Below are 19,201 nucleotides of genomic sequence, written 5' to 3' on the forward strand. Positions count from 1 at the left end.
CCCTCCTGCTTTTCAGTAAAGCATGGTGTTACTGCTATGATGACTTAAAAACAGCCATTCTGTAAATGGTTTTACCAAATGCTTCAATAAAATATTCACTTGAACTTACATAATGTAAGATGAAATGTGCAAATATTTTTTTTCTGTTAAAAATAAAGCCTCGTACTGGATCACAATAGGAATTCAAAAGTTATTTGCTCATTTCATATGTATCAAAATCCTTCAAGAAAACTTCTGCCCTCCACTAGCAGAAAGGCTGCTCTGAGTAACAGCAACTATTTTTGGACCTGCCCTTTTTCCCCCAACACATATGATGGGAAACACCATAGTTGCTGGCCTCCAGCCCACAATATCAAGTAGTTCTGTCTCAACTGAATCTCAGCATTGTTCCTTTCTGGATCATTTACCCTTTAAAGTTAGCCCATGAAAGATGAAGTACTGTCTCCCTCTAAGTATACATAGAAAGTCTTTGACTTCCCTTACAAGCTTACAAATGCAGAACACCTTGTCTGTCAACCCATTTCAAGACATACGTTATGTTCACCTTACTTCTATCTAGAATGAGGAAAACGATTAGTGTCTCATTGAGTCAGGTGGAGTTTTTCCTGTACACGCTTTAGAAGAGCAGACACGAATACTAAATTTAGACTTACTACAAACCGCTCAGTACCCTAACGGTAATCAGCAAAATCAATCCACCTCGCATTTCTTGTTCAGCTCTGCTTTTTTTTATTTGTTATGTATAAAAATGCAGTTGGCACTATAATCTCTGCCATCATAAACATCTGAAAACTGAAATACCTACCTTGGTATTTACCCTCATGAGGAAGATTCCTTATGAAAAATACACACATCCTACTGTATAGACATATGCTTTTTTATATAGAATTATGGACAAGTTACTGAAGCCATAGAAAGGCAATTCTACGTACCAATTGCTGAGAATAGGTCTGAACTCTATATAAAAGAAATTAGATTTGATCTATCATTTGCATGATGTCACAGCTGTTGAGACCTCTGTCGCCATAGTGTGCCACAAATTCTGAAAATCAAACTTGTCCAGCACCACTGGGCTCATCCAGGGAGTGCAAACAAACCCGAACTCCGCAAGAGAGCCAGAGCCAGTGCAGGAGCTCAGCGGAAGATAAACGGCATGATACAGCCCAGAGCTGGCAAGCAAGGGCGAGAGTTAAGCATTGATGCTCTGCCTAGGAGCACCATCACAAGGATACTGATGAGATAAACTCTCGGATGGCTGACTGTGCCTGGCAGGAACAGAGTCTCGTCCACTAATATTTTTAAATAAATGGCATCCCAGAAAGAATTTAACAATTTTGATTTTTTTAACAGGTACAGAACAAGAGGTTTTACCCAGAAGTGTACAGTTTTTTAAAGTTATTTTCTACACTGCAAAAGATTGGTATTTTAGCTGTACCCTTTAATAGTAGGCAGTATAATACATCTAATTTTAACATAAATTCCCAACAGATATTTAAGTTAGCATACAAATATTTTACATACCAGTCTGTTCTTCCTCCCCTTTATGTACTAGAAAGCACAGCAAAAAACTCCAAGTCATACAGAAAGCAAACAACATTTTGAATTAGAAGCTAAGTGTTTTGTGACAAGATGAGAAACCATAATTTTCATGTAAACATATAGAAGTGCTGGAATTTGACTGTTCCTTCGTTTTCATATATCCTGTTGTGGTTCAGCACCAGTTGGCAACAAAGCACCACAGAGCCACTTGCTCACCCTCCCCCCCGCACTGGGATGGGGGAGAGAAACGGAACAGCAAAAGTAAGAAAACTCATGGGTTGAGATAAGAACAGTTTAATAATTTAAACAAAAAAATAATAGTAATAAAAATTGTAATAAAAAGGAGAACAACAAGAGAGAGAGAAACAAAACCCAGGGGAAGAAAAACAAGTGATGCAGCCACTCACCACCTGCCGACCAATGCCCAGCCAGTCCCCAAGCAGCGATCGCTGCCCCCCAGCTAACTCCCCCCAGTTTACATACTGAGCATGACATCATATGGTATGGAACAGCCCTTTGGCCAGTTTGGATCAACTATCTTGGCTGTGCCTCCTCCCAGCTTCTTGTGCACCTGGCAGAGCATGGGAAGCTGAAAAATCCTTGACTAGTGTAAGCAGTACTTAGCAACAACTAAAACATCAGCGTGTTATCAGCATCATTCTCATCCTAAATCCAAAACACAGCACTATGCCAGCTATTAGGATGAAAATTAACTCCATCCCAGCCAAAACCAGGACAATATCCGCCCCGTATTCTATACCATCTACATCATGCACAGGTCCTACCCTTTCTAATTCATTCCAATTAATCACCACCATTTACGCTGTCTTTTGATATATACACAATACCATTCCTAGCCTACGGGCCATCCCTCTAAAATGTCCATTGAGTTCATTTAGTCCATGACTTTGGCCTCCATCTGTCATAACAGTCCTTCAGAGCAGGAGAGATGGTGTGTCGTGTTGGATTGTTGCATGCTGAAGCCAGTTCTGGTTCCATCACTGCTGCACTTTGCTCAGTTTCATCAAAGTTCATTCTTCATTAATTTGGGTGGTTCTTACTGTGCTATGGCATATAGCCACCACAGAATTGACGACATACAGTATTACATAGCCATTAACATCATACCATTCAGTTCATTGACTGTTTTCACCCAAAATCAAATTCCCTTGAGGTACACATTGGACTTCCCCATCCTTTCGCATCACCCACCAAGTGCACCCAGGTCCTTGAGCAAAAGCAATCCCACGAATGGGTTTGCCTTTGCCAGAGGTGGAAGTCACCCAGACTGTCTTCCCCAGCATATTTTTTTATGTGCACTACAGGGACTTTATCGCCTTCTACAGTATGTAAAAGTTTTGATCAGGCAGGGCCAGCTCGATTGGCAGATCCCCTAGTGTTGACTAACCTGGTGGCTTTTGCTAAATGTGTATCCCAGTGTTTGAATGACCCACCAACCATTGCTCTCAGGGTAGTCTTTAACAGTCCATTGTATCATTTGATTTTCCTGGAGGCTGGTGCATGATAGCAGATGTGATATACCCACTCAATGCCGTGCTCTTTGGCCCAGGTGTCTATGAGGTTGTTTCGGAAATGAGTCCCGTTGTCTGACTCAATTCACCCGGAAAGGGGTGTCATGTCACCATAAGACTTGCTTTTCAAGGCCCAGGACAGTGTTCCGGGTGGTGGCATGGGATACATTTCCAGCCATCTGGTGGTTGCTTACACCATTGTAAGCACATGGCACTTGCCTTGGCGGGTTTGTGGGAGTGTGATATAAATCAATCCACCAGGCCTCCCCATATTCGTATTTCAGCCATCGTCCTCCATACCAGAGGGGCTTGACCGCTTGGCTTGCTTGATTGCAATGCACGTTTCACACTCATGGATAACCTGTGCAATACTGTCCTTGGTCAAGTCCACCTCTCAATCACAAGCCCATCTATATGTTGCATCACTTCCCTGGTGGCCTGAGGCATCATGGGCCCACGGAGCTATAAGTAATTCATCCTTATGTTGCCAGTCCAGATTCACCTGAGCCACTTCAGTCTCAGCAGACTGATCCACCTGCTGGTTGTTCCCAATGTTCTTCAGTAGCCCAATTCTTGGGTACATGAGCATCTACATGACGAACTTTTACAACCAGGTTCTCTACCCGGACAGCAATATCTTGCCACAATGCGGCAGCCCAGATTGGTTTGCCTCTGCGCTGCCAGTTGCTTTGCTTCCATTGCTGCAACCACCCCCACAGGGCATTGCCCACCATCCATGAGTCAGTATAGAGATAAAGGACTGGCCACTTTTCTCGTTCAGCAATATCTAAAACCAGCTGGATGGCTTTCACCTCTGCACGCTGACTCAACTCCCCTTCTACTGCAGCGGTTTCTGCGACTTGTCGTATAGGACTCCATAGAGCAGCCTTCCACCTCTGATACTTTCCCACAAGACGACAGGACCCATCAGTGAACAGGGCAGATTGCTTTTCATTTTCTGATAGTTTATTATACAGTGCGGCCTCCTCAGCATGCATAACCTCCTCGTCTGGTGATATTCCAAAATCTTTGCCTTCTGGCCAGTCCATGGTCAATTCCAAGATTCCTGGGCAACTGGGGTTTCCTATTTGAGCCCATTGTGTGATCAGTGTGACCCACTTACTCCACATAGCATCAGTTACATGATGTGTAGAGGGGGCCCTCCCTTTGAACATCCAGCCCAGCACCGGCAGTCGGGGTGCCAGCAGGAGCTGTGCTTCAGTACCAACCACTTCCAAAGCAACTTGAACCCCTTCATACGCTGCCAATACCTCTTTCTCAGCTGGAGTATAGCGGGCTTCGGATCCTCTGTATCCCCAGCTCCAAAACCACAGGGGTCACACCTCAAGTCTCCCCTGGTGCTTTCTGCCAGAGGCTCCAGGTAGGGCCATTCTCCCTGGCTGTGGGGTAGAGCACTTTTTTTTTTTAACATCTCACCCTGCCCGGACTGGCCCAAGGGCTACTGCATGAGCTATCTCCTGTTTAATTTGTTCAAAGGCTTGTTGTTGCTCAGGGTCCCATTTGAAATCGTTCTTCTTCCGAGTCACTTGATAGAGAGGGCTTACAATCTGACTGTAATTTGGAATATGCATTCTCCAAAAACCCACAACGCCTAAGAAAGCTTGTGTTTCCTTTTTGCCAGTTGGTGGGGACATAGCTGTTATTTTGTTGATCACATCCATTGGGAACTGACGATGTCCATCTTGCCATTTTACTCCTAAAAACTGGATCTCCTGTGCAGGTCCCCTGACCTTACTTTGTTTCATGGCAAAAACAGCCTTCAGAAGGATTGGGACTATTTTCTTCCCTTTCTCAAAAACTTCTTCTGCTGTATTGTCCCACACAATGATGTCATCAATATACTGCAGATGTTCTGGAGCTTCACCCTGTTCCAGTGCCGTCTGCATCAGTCCATGGCAAATGGCAGGGCTGTGTTTCCACCCCTGGGGTAGTCAATTCTGGGTATACTGAACACCCCTCCAAGTAAAAGCAAACTGCGGCCTGCTCTCTGCTGCCAAAGTGATTGAGAAAAATGCATTAGCGATGTCAATTGTGGCATACCACTTAGCTGCCTTTGCCTCCAGTTCTAGCATGTCCAGCACGGCAGCACTCAGCAGTAGCATGACTCTGTTCAGGCCATGATAGTCTACTGTTAGTCTCCACTCTCCGTTCAACTTTTGCACTGGCAATATGGGACTGTTAAAGGGTAAGTGAGTCTTGCTGATGGCTCCTTGGCTCTCCAGTCAACAAATCAGCTTATGGATGGGAATCAGGGAGTCTCGGTTGGTGCAATATTGCCGCCAGTGCACCACTGTGGTGGTGATCATCACATGTTGTTCTTCGACCCTCAGAAACCCCACAATAGAAGGGTCCTCTGAGAGACCGGGCAAGGTGGACAACTGTTTAATTTCCTCCATCTCCAAGGCAGCTACACCAAAAATCCACCAGTACCCTTTTGGGTCCTTGAAATACCCTCTCCTGAGGTAGTCTATGCCAAGGATGCATGGAGCCTCTGGGCCAGTCACAATGGTGTGCTTCTGCCACTCATTCACAGTTAGGCTCACTTTGGCCTCCAGTACAGTTAACTGTTGGGATCCACCAGTCACTCCAGAAATACAGATGGGTTCTACCCCTTTACAGCTTGATGGCATTAGGGTACACTATGCACCGGTGTCCACTAGAGCCTTCTACTCCTGTGGGTCTGATGTGCCAGGCCATCAAATCCACACAGTCCAGTAAACCGAGTTGTCCCTTTCCTCCACCTGGCTGGAGGCAGGGCCCCTCTACTCCCGATCATAGTATTCATTACTCGCCTCCTGTACATATGAGTCAGGAGTCCCTTCATTAAAATCAGGAGTAGGATCAGCCCTCTTACTCTGTCTGGGGAGTTGCCCACTGGAAACTGGAGCAGCAGGAATTTTCCTGGAAGAACCCCCTTGTGTGATTGTCTTTCCTTGCAATCCACATACCCATGCCTCTAGGGTCGAGGTAGATTTTCCATCCCACTTCCTCATGTCCTCTCCATGGTCATGCAAGTAAAACCACAGGCTGCCCTATGGACTATATCCTCTATATCCTCTCTCTTGAGCATAAGGACGTTGACTCCTAGGGGCTGAGATACTGGTCCACACAGGTGGGGAGCAGGACCTATACTCTTTGAGTTGCTGGACCTCCTGGGGCAGTTTCTCTACAGCCAAGACAAGGGAGGAGGAGATACTTTCTTCGTATTCCTGGAGTTGGCCAGCCACTTCATCCACCCCTGGTGCCTCTTCATCTTTCCAGGTCAGTAGTGCCAGTGAGTTGGCATATGATGATGATGCGCTCCATACAAACTTCTGCCACATGGGTCATGTGCACCAGACTCATGTGGATCTTTGGATAACTGCTCATTGTTCAGGTCACTATAGATCACCTCCAGCATGCCTACTTCCCTCAGGTACCGGATACCTCTGGAATACTGTGTCCAGTTTTGGGCCCCTCAATACAAGAAAGACATTGAGGTGCTGGAGCATGTTCAGAGAAGGGCAACAAGGCTGGTGAAGGGTCTGGAGCACAGGCCTTATGAGGAGCGGCTGAGGGAACTGGGGGTGTTTAGTGTGGAGAAGAGGTGGCTGAGGGGAGACCTTATCGCTCTCTACAACTACCTGAAAGGAGGTTGTAGTGAGGTGGGTGTTGGTCTCTTCTCCCAAGTACTTAGCAATAGGACGAGAGGAAATGGGCTTAAGTTGCACCAGGGGAGGTTTAGGATGGAAATTAGGAAAAATTTCTTTACAGAAAGGGTGGTCAAGCATTGGAACAGGCTGCCCAGAGAGGTGGTGGAGTCACCATCCCTGGAAGTGTTCAAAAAATGGGTAGATGTGGCACTTCGGGACATGGTTTAGTCTAGTCTACCCTTGACTGGTTTAGAGTAGACTTGGTAGTGTAGGTTAATGGTTGGACTGGATGATCTTAAAGGTCTTTTCCAACCTAAACGATTCTATGATTCTATGATTCTCTCTCTGCGGTGGTCCATTTGCCTGGGCAATATATAACATCTTCCTTGAAGGGATACCTTTCCTTCACGCTTGACAGAAGTCTCCTCCAGAGGCTGAGGGTTTGTGCCCCTTTTCCAATTGCTTTGTCAATACCCCCTTCCCTAGAAAGGGATCCCAGCTGCTTGGCTTCCCTACCCTCTAATTCCAGGCTATTGGCCCTGTTACCACAGCATCGGAGCAGCCAGGTGACAATGTGCTCACCTGGATGACAGCTGAAATCTTTTCACATACCTCACAGCTCACTCAAACATAGGGGTCAGGTGGTTTCCATCTCATTTACGAGTTCTTCCTCTTCCTCCTCCTCTTCTTGTGATGGCCCTTCTTTTTCATCATCCATTTCTAAACAAGCTGAATTTTGCTTCCAAGATTTCTTCTTGTGTATAGGGGCAACTGATAGCGGCATGGGTGGGTTTCCTGGCGTAGCCGCAGTACCTGTGGTGGGGGTTGGAGTAGACACAGTGCCTGTCATTTTGTTATCAGATCCAGAGACCTTCTATTCCCCTTGAGGGTTCTGAATACTGTTGAACAGGGCTCGGTAGGCATGGGCCAGGCCCCATCACATTGCAGTGATTTGTGTCTCTGGAGTTGCCAGGGTGACAACATACTTTTTCCAAATACTTTACTAGTTTTTCAGGATTCTGCACTTGTTCAGGGGTGAAGTTCCAAAACACTGGAGGGGCCCACTGTCCTAGGTACTCGCCCAAACTATCCCACACACCCTGCCAGTCATAACTATCCAGCCTTGGGGCAGATCTCTGGATGATATTCTTAAATTGCTTACTAACCTTAAACAAACATGAAACAATATTCCAAAGAAATACCAATAGATATATCTTAACTACCCAAGGATGTTCAAGATACTGGAAAGTTATTGTAATGAAGGAGGAAACATCATAGAAGGAGGTAGTGAAGGTGCCATCTGCATTTCCTCCATAAAAAACCTCTCAGAAGAAGTCTAATTGCTAATTGTCTCCACAAGGTGGTATCCAAAGTACATTAATGGCTTCAGTACAAAACTTAAGTACCAGATAAAGCCCAAGGTCAGTGTTTTAATAACAAATGTCCCAGGCAAAACAGCACTAATCACTGCAGAGCACAGCAAACTGCAAAAACCAACACCAATTTTTAACATGTACAGCAAAAAAAGGAGCATGGTGCAGATCAGATAAACTAATATCAAGAACAGATGAATAAATATTGTGACCTGCAACTATGAACAGGTATAAATTTCTCAATAAGCTCTTGTTAAGCTGTTATTATCTCAAATCCTTCAGACCCTATGTTGGGTGCCAAAAAGGACTGTTGTGGTTTAGCCCCAGTTGGCAACCAAGCACCACACAGCCACTCACTCACACCCCCCCCAGTGGGACAGGGAGAGAATCAGAAGAGCAGAAGAAAACTCGTGGGTTGAGATAAGAACAGCTTAATAATTGAAATATAATAATAATTATTGTATATAAATTGTAACAAAAACAACAAGAGAGAGAAACAAAACCCAGGAAAAACAAATTACATAATTGCTCACCACCCACCAACAAACACCAAGCCAGTCCCCGAGCAGCGACTGCTACCCCCCAGCCAACTCCCCCAGTTTCTATACTGAGCATGACATCATATGGTATGGAATAGCCCTCTGGTCAGTTTGGGTCAGCTGTCCTGACTGTGCCCCCTCCCAGTTTCTTGTGCACCTGGCAGAGCACAGGAAGCTGAAAAGTCCTTGACTAGCATAAGCAGTACTTAACACACTGATGTTTTAGTTGTTGCTATCAGCATTATTCTCCTACTAAATCCAAAACACAGCACTATGCCTGCTACTAGGAAGAAAATTAACTCTATCCCAGCTGAAACCAGGACATATGCCTATCAATCACTACCAGGAAAGGATGAAACAGATCACACATGAACTTATTTCTGCTTGTTTAAAAGTGCATCGTAAGAATCTCACAAAAATTAATATATTCAAACTGTAGCAGCCTACAGACTTAATTCTGGATCAAACCTTTATAAATTAATCTCTGCTTTCCCCACCTATCGCAAGCACCATCAACAAGTTTTACAGGCTGCAACTATCAAGTTTTCAGTCTCTTCCACAGATTCTACCAGAACAAAGGACAGGATAACCCTCTCCAACATTTCTCCACAAAACCTGAATTTAAAAAACAACAAAAAAACCCCCCACCAAACCCAACACAACAATAAACAACTACAACCATACTGCACAGCACTGTTACAAGAACAGCCTTCATACCTTGAACAGTACCACAAAAAAAATAACACAAACCAAACTTCCAAGATTTTACAGCTTAGTAATACAGCACTGAAAAAAATCTTAACAGACATTATTATACCTGTAGTTCAGATTAACCTGTAATAGCAAATATGTGGTTTAAAGATTTCTTACATATCCTGTTTTTCTAAGGATAAAAACTGACAGAAGTAAACAGAGTAACAACAATAAACAGCAATCAACCCTGCTGTTTGCTTTTCTCAAGTGCATGCTAACAAATTTAACTGTCTACTGATTTAAACATTTTGAGGTGTCTTCCCTCCCCCCCATAAAGAAGTGACAGAGCTGATCTTACACACAACAATCGCATTTTCTGTACTTTAAGTGACTATTACTCTACAGCTATCCAAAAGTCTCATGTACAATAGCCCTGAAACTGCATTTCACTTCCTACCATCTAAAATCTGGAAGATTTACAATCAAAGAGTATTAATAATGTAGCTTTAGAAAGATGTAACCATAGCTTTTTAGAACTAAAAATACTGTATTAGCATTTAAATGCTATTCAAAGTTAACTTAATGTGAACTAAATAACCTACAAGAAATGAGAGGCAGAACTGACTGACAGTTCCGACAGAAATCAGCATTTGCCAGCGCAGAAATATGCTGGCAGGGGGAGGAAAGCTAGCTGAAACTAGACATGCAGGAGAATGAAAAAAGCATGCATTGAACACATAACCCACACAATTAAACCACACAAAAAAATGTGCAAGTAAACTTTAAAAACTAGGTTTGTGACACGGGAAGATTTAGCAGCCTTGTTACTCACATGTTTTGTCACATTGAGGTACTACAGATTGTACAGTCGCTACATATCTTGAGCAACTGTTAAGAGCCCATTGTCATACTTCAGTGTGCATTCAGCTTTAAATTTCAGTTGAATGCAATGCAGGTCTTCACAGAGAGCAAATCCCTTCTGATGGAAAGGGATCATCAAACAGATGTATACTGCCCAATCTAAGAATCAAGTCCTTATTACACTGTATATTTCTAAATAAAGCGTAAGCACTGACATTGAATGTGATCATTTTTAGAGACATATCAGGGAAGGGAAATTATTTCTTAGAAACAGGTTTTCCTATACAGGTAGCACGTTACCATCAAAGCCACAAATTATTTACTGATGGCACTCATGTAAAGATGAAATTTGATAGCTTACCTATATTCAAACTCCACTCACTCTCTTTGAAAAAGAAAACTCTGAAATGCCCTTGTGATTTGCATTGGGCTGAATTAGCAGATGCACTTGAAAACACATATGCACTCTCAAAGCTATTCAGCTTCTTATTAAAGTAGTAGCAACATTATGTCTCAAGAGTTTCCTATTAAACAAATGAAATTCTTCACTAGACATCAGACACTAGAGGTTTCATTTGACCACAGCTGAAATCCACTGATGAGTAAATCCATGCCCGATAACACAGCCATTTTGCAACTAAAATAGCAACACCTGCCCTAAAAGGTGCAATATCAAGCCTGTATCTCTAAGACTGATGGAAAAAGAAATTCCCACATGCCTATCATACCTAGAGAGTTAGGCATAGGCAAAGTTTAAGAGGGGAGAAAAACAAAAACAAAACAGACCTACAATTAACTGAAGTCCTTACAAGTGTAGCTAAATATCCTACTAAAATATCCAGCAGAAAACTGACTGCCTGTTTATTGATCTTGACCATCTGCCTGTGCTAGTTGGTACAAAGGGAAAACAAGTCATATGGTAAGAATTTGCTCGTGGGTCCCTATCCTCACACCACTCAATTTACTAAAATAGAGAGTTAAGTCTGAGTGACTTGAAATGGAGCAGGGAGAGCCTAATTTTTTTTTTTTTTAAACATTTAGTATTTAAAATCTGCAAAAGAAAAAAAAAAAGACAAGAACAGTGAGTGAGATAATATTGTTTGGCCTTTTTCTCCAAAATTTTACAACACAACATGCAAGCTACTAAAAGCAGGAGCATGTGCATTGTGGTCAACACATTAATAAAACAGGGCTAGGAAAGGAAGGAAAGATTAAGGATCATCTTTCCCTTCCCTTCCACTAATGTGCCTCCTAACAGTAAAATATTTGAAAAGCAAATTTAAAAAAAAAAATCACAAGTAACCAGGGGAGAATTACATCATTTGTCCTAATCAAAGTTCATTCCAAGACATTTCATTGATTTTCTTGGCCAGCATATTATCCATAAATACTTTTAGGGAGCTTCATGACATTTTTTTACAGCCAAAATACAGATCACTACAGACTGTTTTAAAATATAGCATGAGATGTGCTTTCACAAGAGGATTAAGCTGTCACTGCAAAAAGTTTTGTCTAAATTTAAACATTCCTTTAAAGCAGCAGACCAAAACATACATCTCCATGGAGGAGCCTATCTACCAGCTTGAAACTGCACCAATCAGTCCTTCACAAGTCAAGCAACTGATGCAGTCAATTCAGTTTTTGTACAATGAATCCAAATGCACAGAAGCAGAATTTGATTGGCATTTTTTCATTTCAAGGTAGTGCATATAGCACAAAAAAGCCATAAGACTTTTTTTTGAAAATCAAAAAGAAGTTTCCCCTTTGTAAATAAAATTCTGCATACTATATTAGGGTTTATCTACAACTGTTTTCCCAAGAAGACCTTAAAAGCAAACTGAAGGATGCTCTTAATGCAGTTTCCACTCCACAGCTACACTGCTGTGCACTGAGGGTGGAAGAGACAGAACCTGGTGCTGCTCACACCACATGTGTCACCAGGCACCGTGATGCACTGTAACTGAAGTCAGCTCATGGATTTGTGTGGGCTTACAGGGCAGCCCCTTCCATGAGGAAGGACACACCCTGCACCGCTGCTGACCTTCACTCCACATTTCCCGTGCCAAAAGTTTCTTACCTCACCATGGCCCAAAATACCGTGGCCTCTGGGGCAAAGTTATCTTAAATGAATAAGCGATACAAAAAATGCCAGCGATAATAGGGACTGCATCTTTTAGAGTTTCTTCCTCCTTAATGGACTGCTATAACACAATGGATTCAGAAGAAGAGATTTTGTAACTTTTCTGAGGAAGACTATTCAGAAAAATTCTACTCAGAAAAATTGCCTAGTTAAACTGCAGGAGTAAAAGTGGAAAAGCTTTTGTATGAGAATGGAAAGAATGTGCATACTAGAAAGAAATCATCAGCACCTTTTACAGTAGCTTAGACTTATTTCAAAGTGTTACAGTCCACTAAAGTCTCATTCTGTACTAATGGACAACCTTAACAAAAACAACCAATACTGGAAACATGGACTTTCTAGAAGAATGTTACAGTTTGGTCCATCCTATAGCACAGTAACAAGCAGCTCCACTTCCACTGCTTTGCCATATCATTGTAAACTTCTTGAACTACAAGATGTAGTAAGCATTGTTCCCCTTAGTTCCACAGAGGAAAGCAACACATCCACTTTTTAAGTTACAACATTCTGGTGTCCAAACCACCAACATTCTGGTGTCCAAACCACCATTTTCATATTGACCAAGTTATTAGCACAGAAATATTAGACCACCCATTGTTTATAAAAAAAAAATTAGTTTGTCAAAATGCACCACCTTAAGCACTCGGGCCACACTAGTTCCAATGTAGTTTTTGACACGTACTTATAATGAGTCATTGAAACACAAGAGATGTGTTTCCTTATCCAACTGAAATACTGCAAGACAAATAGTAAGTTGAACTACTGTTGCAGAATACCAACATTCATTAGATTAGAAATATTTTCTTTACCTTCTTAACTGTTTAGTAAGTCAGATGGCTGTTGCAGAGCACCGACATTCATTAGGCAAGAAGAGGAAGAAAAAATTTCTGCATTGCTTACCATCCAAAGGAATAATGAGACACGTTATCAGACAAGAGCAACAGCTCCTCTTTTGGAGGCAATATTGCAGTGGATCAAAACTAACCATAACCTGGTGACAAATCTTGTTCCACAGACACGCTTCAAAATACTACACTTCTACACACAGCACTATTTTCTTCACACAAATAATGAAAAGTAATCAACACATGCTTTGAAATAAAGCTAGAATCTTAGAAATACTCCATGTCTTCTCTTAACTAGTTTACATCATCATCACGAAATAGACAAGATTTGAAAACTGGCATTTCTGATTGCATGATGATTTTAGAGAGCTTTTGTCTTGCAAACTCCAGTCAAAACTGAGTCTGGGCATGAGTCTATTTTCTTTAACCTGACAAGTAGCCCTGTAGCCACCCCCCCATGAAACTACTCATGGAAGTCAGATGGCAGAGGCAGGCCACACAAAATGGGAGGAAGTACGGGAAAACAGTCACTGTGAATGCCTGTGTGCTCCTCTGTGCAAGGATCAACTGAAGCACTCAAGTCACCGTAAGGCAAACGGAAAACAATAAAACCACTGCCAACTCAAGTTTTTAAGGTTAGACATAGTGAAAGAGGAAGGCGACTACTTTATTAGGTCACTCTACCTTATCTACACTCTGCTCCCTGTTAGTCACCATCACCTTTCCATCCCATCTACACATACAAACCAACCTGCTTTGCACTCTGACGACTGTTCCTAGCTATGTTTCCACCTTAAAAACTGACGCAAATTCAGGGTACAGGACCCTGCTTGCTCTGCAGCAACAATTAGTAAACAAACACTTGGGCACACCTTTGCAAACTCACCACCAACCCCTAGTACTTCCAAAATCCCTAGTATAGCCAGAAGAGATAAGCAAAGCCAGAGCTGTAGCCAGCAAACTAACAGTTTTATCCAGCTATTCTCATCAACAGGCAAAGCAAGTGCACTGAAAATAAGTTGTCTGCTTTGTTCCCCTTGATGTTTGGAATGACTATGCCCCTAATAAAAAGTGATCTAGCAACAGAAACACATTATAAGCTAATAACTCCTACGATAGCCTATTCATTTATTATTTTCAAATTGATCTGCGAGCTCTACAGATAAACTTAATGAATTAAAACTTTTCCTAGCAAGCATACATGTTAGAGCAGCCATTCACAACATGAATCAGAGAGAAAAAGACCACTTACTAGAACACTAAGTGTTATTATGGCTAGTCAGTATACTAGTACTTGCTTTTGATTAATATTGTACACCCACTTCAGATTGTTAAACCCATGGCTCAGGATTACTTTGAGAACTTATCACGTACCTGCAAGTGGTAAGTTACACTAAAATAATAAAGTATATAAATTCAGAGGAAGTGATGGAAAAGAAGTAGTTTGACTAACACTACAAGCAAGCATATCATTCCCATCAAGTACGCAACACCTAAGGTAGCACCCTGAAGGCTATCTGAGGTCAGATCAAACTAACAGCACTGATCTACAGAGCCAAGAAAACCTAGAATATTTTTGTCAAAAATTTCAACTGCATTTGGAAATTAGAAAGACAAACAAAACGCTCCCGTTTACAAGGCACACATCACCACCACTCTTTAAAAGACTTCTGAAGAGCAGAAAACATGCTAGGTAATTCATACATGGATCACTCTCGGCAGCACAATCCTCATCTTTCCCACAGTGATTTCAGGGGCCTGAAATTGCTTCAGCACCTATTTCTCCCTCATTGCTGTAGTTTTAATATGTTAAGCAAAGCCCAGAAGTGAATGGCGTGCTCACCATCTGAGCTTACGCTCTGCTGGATGGAGCAGCTGCGGTGTTCTCCTACAATCCAAGTCATGTGCAATCACAATATGACAAGTCCCCTCCCAGGCTATATAAGCTGGCATCCTTCCCAGCAGTTGCCACATCACAAAAATAATGCATATAAATACAAACCCAAAATAAACAGTTTAAAACAATGGCTTAAACGACTGCGTAACTAAACTCAGCAGCTGGAAACACAAAGCACTCACAGCAGCAAACTATGCACCTTTCACTTACCAAAGTCCCAAAATATATTCTGATTAGCAAGCTCCACATCACACCTAGCAACCAACCCCCAAGTCTGGGCTGCAGACTCACATTCCCCAAGGCCAGACAACAGCACATAAATAAATAAATAAAGCATGGATAATAAAAGCAGAGAGGATCACAAACACCCCCTCTGCAGACAGAGCTTCAAAGTATTAAATATACGTTCTGGCACATCATGTAATTTACCGAATACAGATAATGCTATCTTACCTATTTAGACTACTCAGAGCTGTTCTCAGGACTTTCTGTGCTGAACTATTTAGAGTGACTTAAAGTCATGCTTTTCTGTACAAGAAACAGAAGAAAACAGGAGGAAGACTCCACAGTGCACTCTGAGCAATTGAATTCATTAGATATACTGCACTATTACATACAATCCACTGAAAACTGTTTGTGTGGTACTGCACTGGTTTACAGTAGATTTAAAAATTTACCAACTCCGTAATAAAAGGTAATTAATAGCTTATACTTTAGAAGATAATCTCAGCAGTTAAAGTACTGCAATTCTTACACTCCGTTGCTTAAGGGAAGTATTCTAGAAGAAACACAGTAACTGATGTAAAAAAGTCACAGCTTGGCATCTTCAAACATAGAAACCCTAAATGAAAATGTGTTTTTACCTTACCACAAAAAAAAAAAAAAAAAAGCTTTTTTTTTTTTCCCTCAACACTTAAAAGTTTCCTGGTTTTTGCTCCCTGAACATCCAATTTTTCTCCACCCTAGCTCTAAGCAGACAGGATTTATGATGATGTCGTTCTAAGGAACTACAGGAGTTCTAGATGCCAAGAAAGATTACAGATCAAATGAAAGGTAACTACTAACCATTGTGATAAAAGAAGTGGGCAGGTTTGTTTATTTGTACCGTTACCTCTGCTAATCCAACTACAATAATCAGGACAGTAAGGGCTCAGGAATCAGATCTGGAAAGGCTTCTTGTACCTCTCCCAGCTCAGCTTACGTAGGTACATACGCACCACACAAACACACCTTTCAAGAAGTTTTCACGTACTCAGGAAAGGCTGAAGCCCTGACAATGAACTAGAGAACTAAGGAGAAAGCGAAGTATTGGGGGAGTCCAAACGCAAGTACCAAAATCAGAGCAGAATGCATTTCCCGATATCCCCGTCCCAGTCAGGCATGCAGTATATCGAGAGAAAGCAACACCAGCCAGAAGCAAGCAACACGTGGGCAAAAGCCTCCGGTGCAGACCTGCCCCGAGACAAAAGCCAGCCCCGTGCCACCGACAAGAGAGAGACCGGGAGGAGCCGGGACCCGGACCCACGGCCGGCCTGGGCTCCGCGGTCGCGAGCGGAGATCCCCGCAGCAGCAAGCGCGGGAGAGGGGAAGGGGCAGCGAGGAGCACCCCCACCGCCCCCGGGCAGCCCTAAGGCGGGCGGGAGAAGGGCCACCGGCAGCCCACCACCGCCCCGACGGCCGCTTTTGTTCTCCACGGAGAGCGGCACGGAGCCGTCGGCTGCGCCCGCTCCCAGCCGGCCGGGGAGCGCTCGCCGCGGGGGAGACCCCGCTAGCGGCCGCCCGGCGGCGGGGAGGCCTCCGGCGGCGGGGGCAGGACGCCGGTCCCGCCGGGGCGGCCCGCGGCGGGCCCTGCCTACCTCTTTTCGGCCTGGGGAAGCTCTCGTGCAGGTGAAAGACGACTTTCTCCACGAAGTGCTGAATGTTGCTGTGCTCGGGCCCTCTGACAAACACCATCCAGTCGTGGGTGAAGCCCTCCACCGTGGGCTTCTTCCTGACCTGGGCTCGGTGCCCCAGCTCCAGCTTCACCTGGACGGCGCACTGCGGGGGGAGAGGCGGGGAGCGTCCGGTGAGCGCCCGCGGAGCGGGGCCGGGCGGGCGGCCGAGGGGGGGCCGGCCCCATGGCAGGAGGGGGGGGGGGGGGGACGGGACACACGCGGAGAAAACGCTACCATAGCCCCGGCAAGAGGAAGAAAACCGGAACGGCACCACCGCCACCCCGCAACAAAAAACCGGCCCCGCAGGCGAGGGCGCAGAAGAGCTCTCGCTGCCGCCGGGAGGACGCGGCCGCCGGCCCGCCGTGCCGTCCTGCGGGCAGCCGGCGGCCGCTGTCAGGGACGCACCGTCCCCGCTCCCGGCGCCTCCGCGCCCGGTGCCCCCGGTGCGGCGGCAGGAACATGGCTGAGGCGACACCCGCCGCCTCCCTCCCACTGCCTGCGCGCTCCGTGCCGCTGCCGGGAGCGGCGGGGCGGCAGCGGGAGGCAGGGAAAGCCGCAGGCACAGCGAAATCCGCCGTCAGGCCAAGCCCTTCCCGGTGGCGCCGGGCCCGTGGTACTCACCGAGCTGGCCATGCCTGGGGCGCCGGTTCCGCTGGGGCGCTCGCTCCCGTCCCCCGCCCCCACCCCGCCGCGCTAATTCATGAAGACGTGGAGGTGCTGGCGGCGGCGGGCGCGCAGAGGAGCGGCGGGCGGGCGGCGGACATCCTCCGCCTCGCTGCTGCCGCTGTCTGCCTCCTCCTCCTCCCGACCCTCGCCACACACCGAGCCCGCGGCGGTCCCGACCTCAGCGCTCGCCCCGGCCCCGGTGGCGGTCGCGGCCCCGGCCCCGCCGGCTGGCTGAGCGCCCGCCGCGCATGCGCGCCGCCCGCCGGAGTGACACCGAGACACAGACATAACAGCGTGCCGGGGGGGGCGGGCGCCGGGGCGGCGCGCTCAGCCAATGGAGCGCGGCGGCACGGCCGCGAGCCCCTCCGCCCGGCCCCGCCCCGCCCCGCCCCGCCGGCCCTTAAAGGAACAGGCTGCGGGGGGGGGTACGGGAACCGGGGGGGGGGTGCCCCCGGCAGCGCCGCACCCCACCCCACCCCACCCCAAGCGGGGGACCGGCGGTCGGCGGCGCCGTCGTACCGAAGCGGGAAGGGAAACTGAGCAAGAACAGCCGCGAACAAAAGAGAGACGGGGTAGCGGTCTTCTCCCCATCCGCCGCCGAGCGAGGAGAGCGGGAGCGAGCGGCGGCGGGGGCTGCCGCCCTCCCCCCCCTCACGGCCGCGGCGCCCTGCCCCGCTCCCCCCGCAAAGCCGCTCGCTCCGCCGGCGAGGCGGCGGGCGGGATCCCCGCTGTCAGCCGCAGCGTGGATGGCGGCGGGTCGGCTCCGCCGCTGCCAACGGCGAGAGCCAGCGGCTCCCCGCAGCTGGGAAACGGCAGCGCGCCGCAGGCCGCCCGCCCGCCCGCCGCCGGGACCTGCCGGCCGCAGCACGTAGGAGGCCTGCGGCCGAAATTAAGCAAAAGGACTCCCTGCGCCGAAGGTAGGCTGGGAGAAGGACCTCCCCCCAACCCCCCCCCGCGAAACTCAGCCTCTGTCTCGGGTACCGTCACAAAAAGCCCCTGTTACATCCCCTTGCAAAAACAACAACAGGAGGAGGACGCGAAGCGAATGCCCTGAGGGCACAGGTTGGAGGGGTGACGACGGGCAGCAGGCGGGAGGTGACACTCGGCATTATTTAACACGTGTTTGCAGCACTGACGGCTATTTCGACCGTTAACGGGCTGATACTCTTTCAAAACAACCGTTACTACCTCAACAACTTCCATCCCCCCTCCGAACCGTACGCGGCAACGTGCCCGTCCCCGCCGGGGGACGGTGCCGCTGCGCAGCTGGGCGCGACCGCCGGCCCCGGCCCCGCACCGCGCCGCGCCCGGGCGGCCAGCGCCTTCCCACAGCCACAGCGCTGTCGCAAGTCGGCGGTAGCAACTTTTTGCGCGCCCAAAACTACTTTTGTCCTTTCGATAGTTACATTTTTGAATAATTTTCCTGACGCCGATGCCAACTCCACGATTGGACACCCAGCACGGCAGCCCTGTCCGAGCGGGGTGGGCGCGCAGCGGAACCAAAGGACGGCCCCCCCCGCCCCCCGGCG

At 46.5% G+C, this 19,201-nt stretch overlaps 1 protein-coding gene across 1 annotated transcript in view; it reads right to left on the reverse strand.

The window, feature by feature from the left end:
* MLLT3 (MLLT3 super elongation complex subunit) overlaps positions 1-17,639 on the reverse strand; it is a 155,131-nt gene extending 137,492 nt beyond the window's left edge. Inside the window, exons 1-2 of the mRNA XM_075726610.1 lie at positions 17,628-17,639; positions 16,929-17,109 (exon numbers count right to left, since the gene is read on the reverse strand). Of these exons, the coding sequence (XP_075582725.1) occupies positions 16,929-17,109; positions 17,628-17,639 (193 nt within the window). The remainder of the gene's footprint in view (positions 1-16,928; positions 17,110-17,627) is intronic.
* Between the last annotated feature and the right edge of the window lie 1,562 nt (positions 17,640-19,201).

The sequence above is a fragment of the Pelecanus crispus genome, chromosome Z (genome assembly GCF_030463565.1).
Source record: "Pelecanus crispus isolate bPelCri1 chromosome Z, bPelCri1.pri, whole genome shotgun sequence".
Lineage (NCBI taxonomy): Eukaryota > Metazoa > Chordata > Aves > Pelecaniformes > Pelecanidae > Pelecanus > Pelecanus crispus.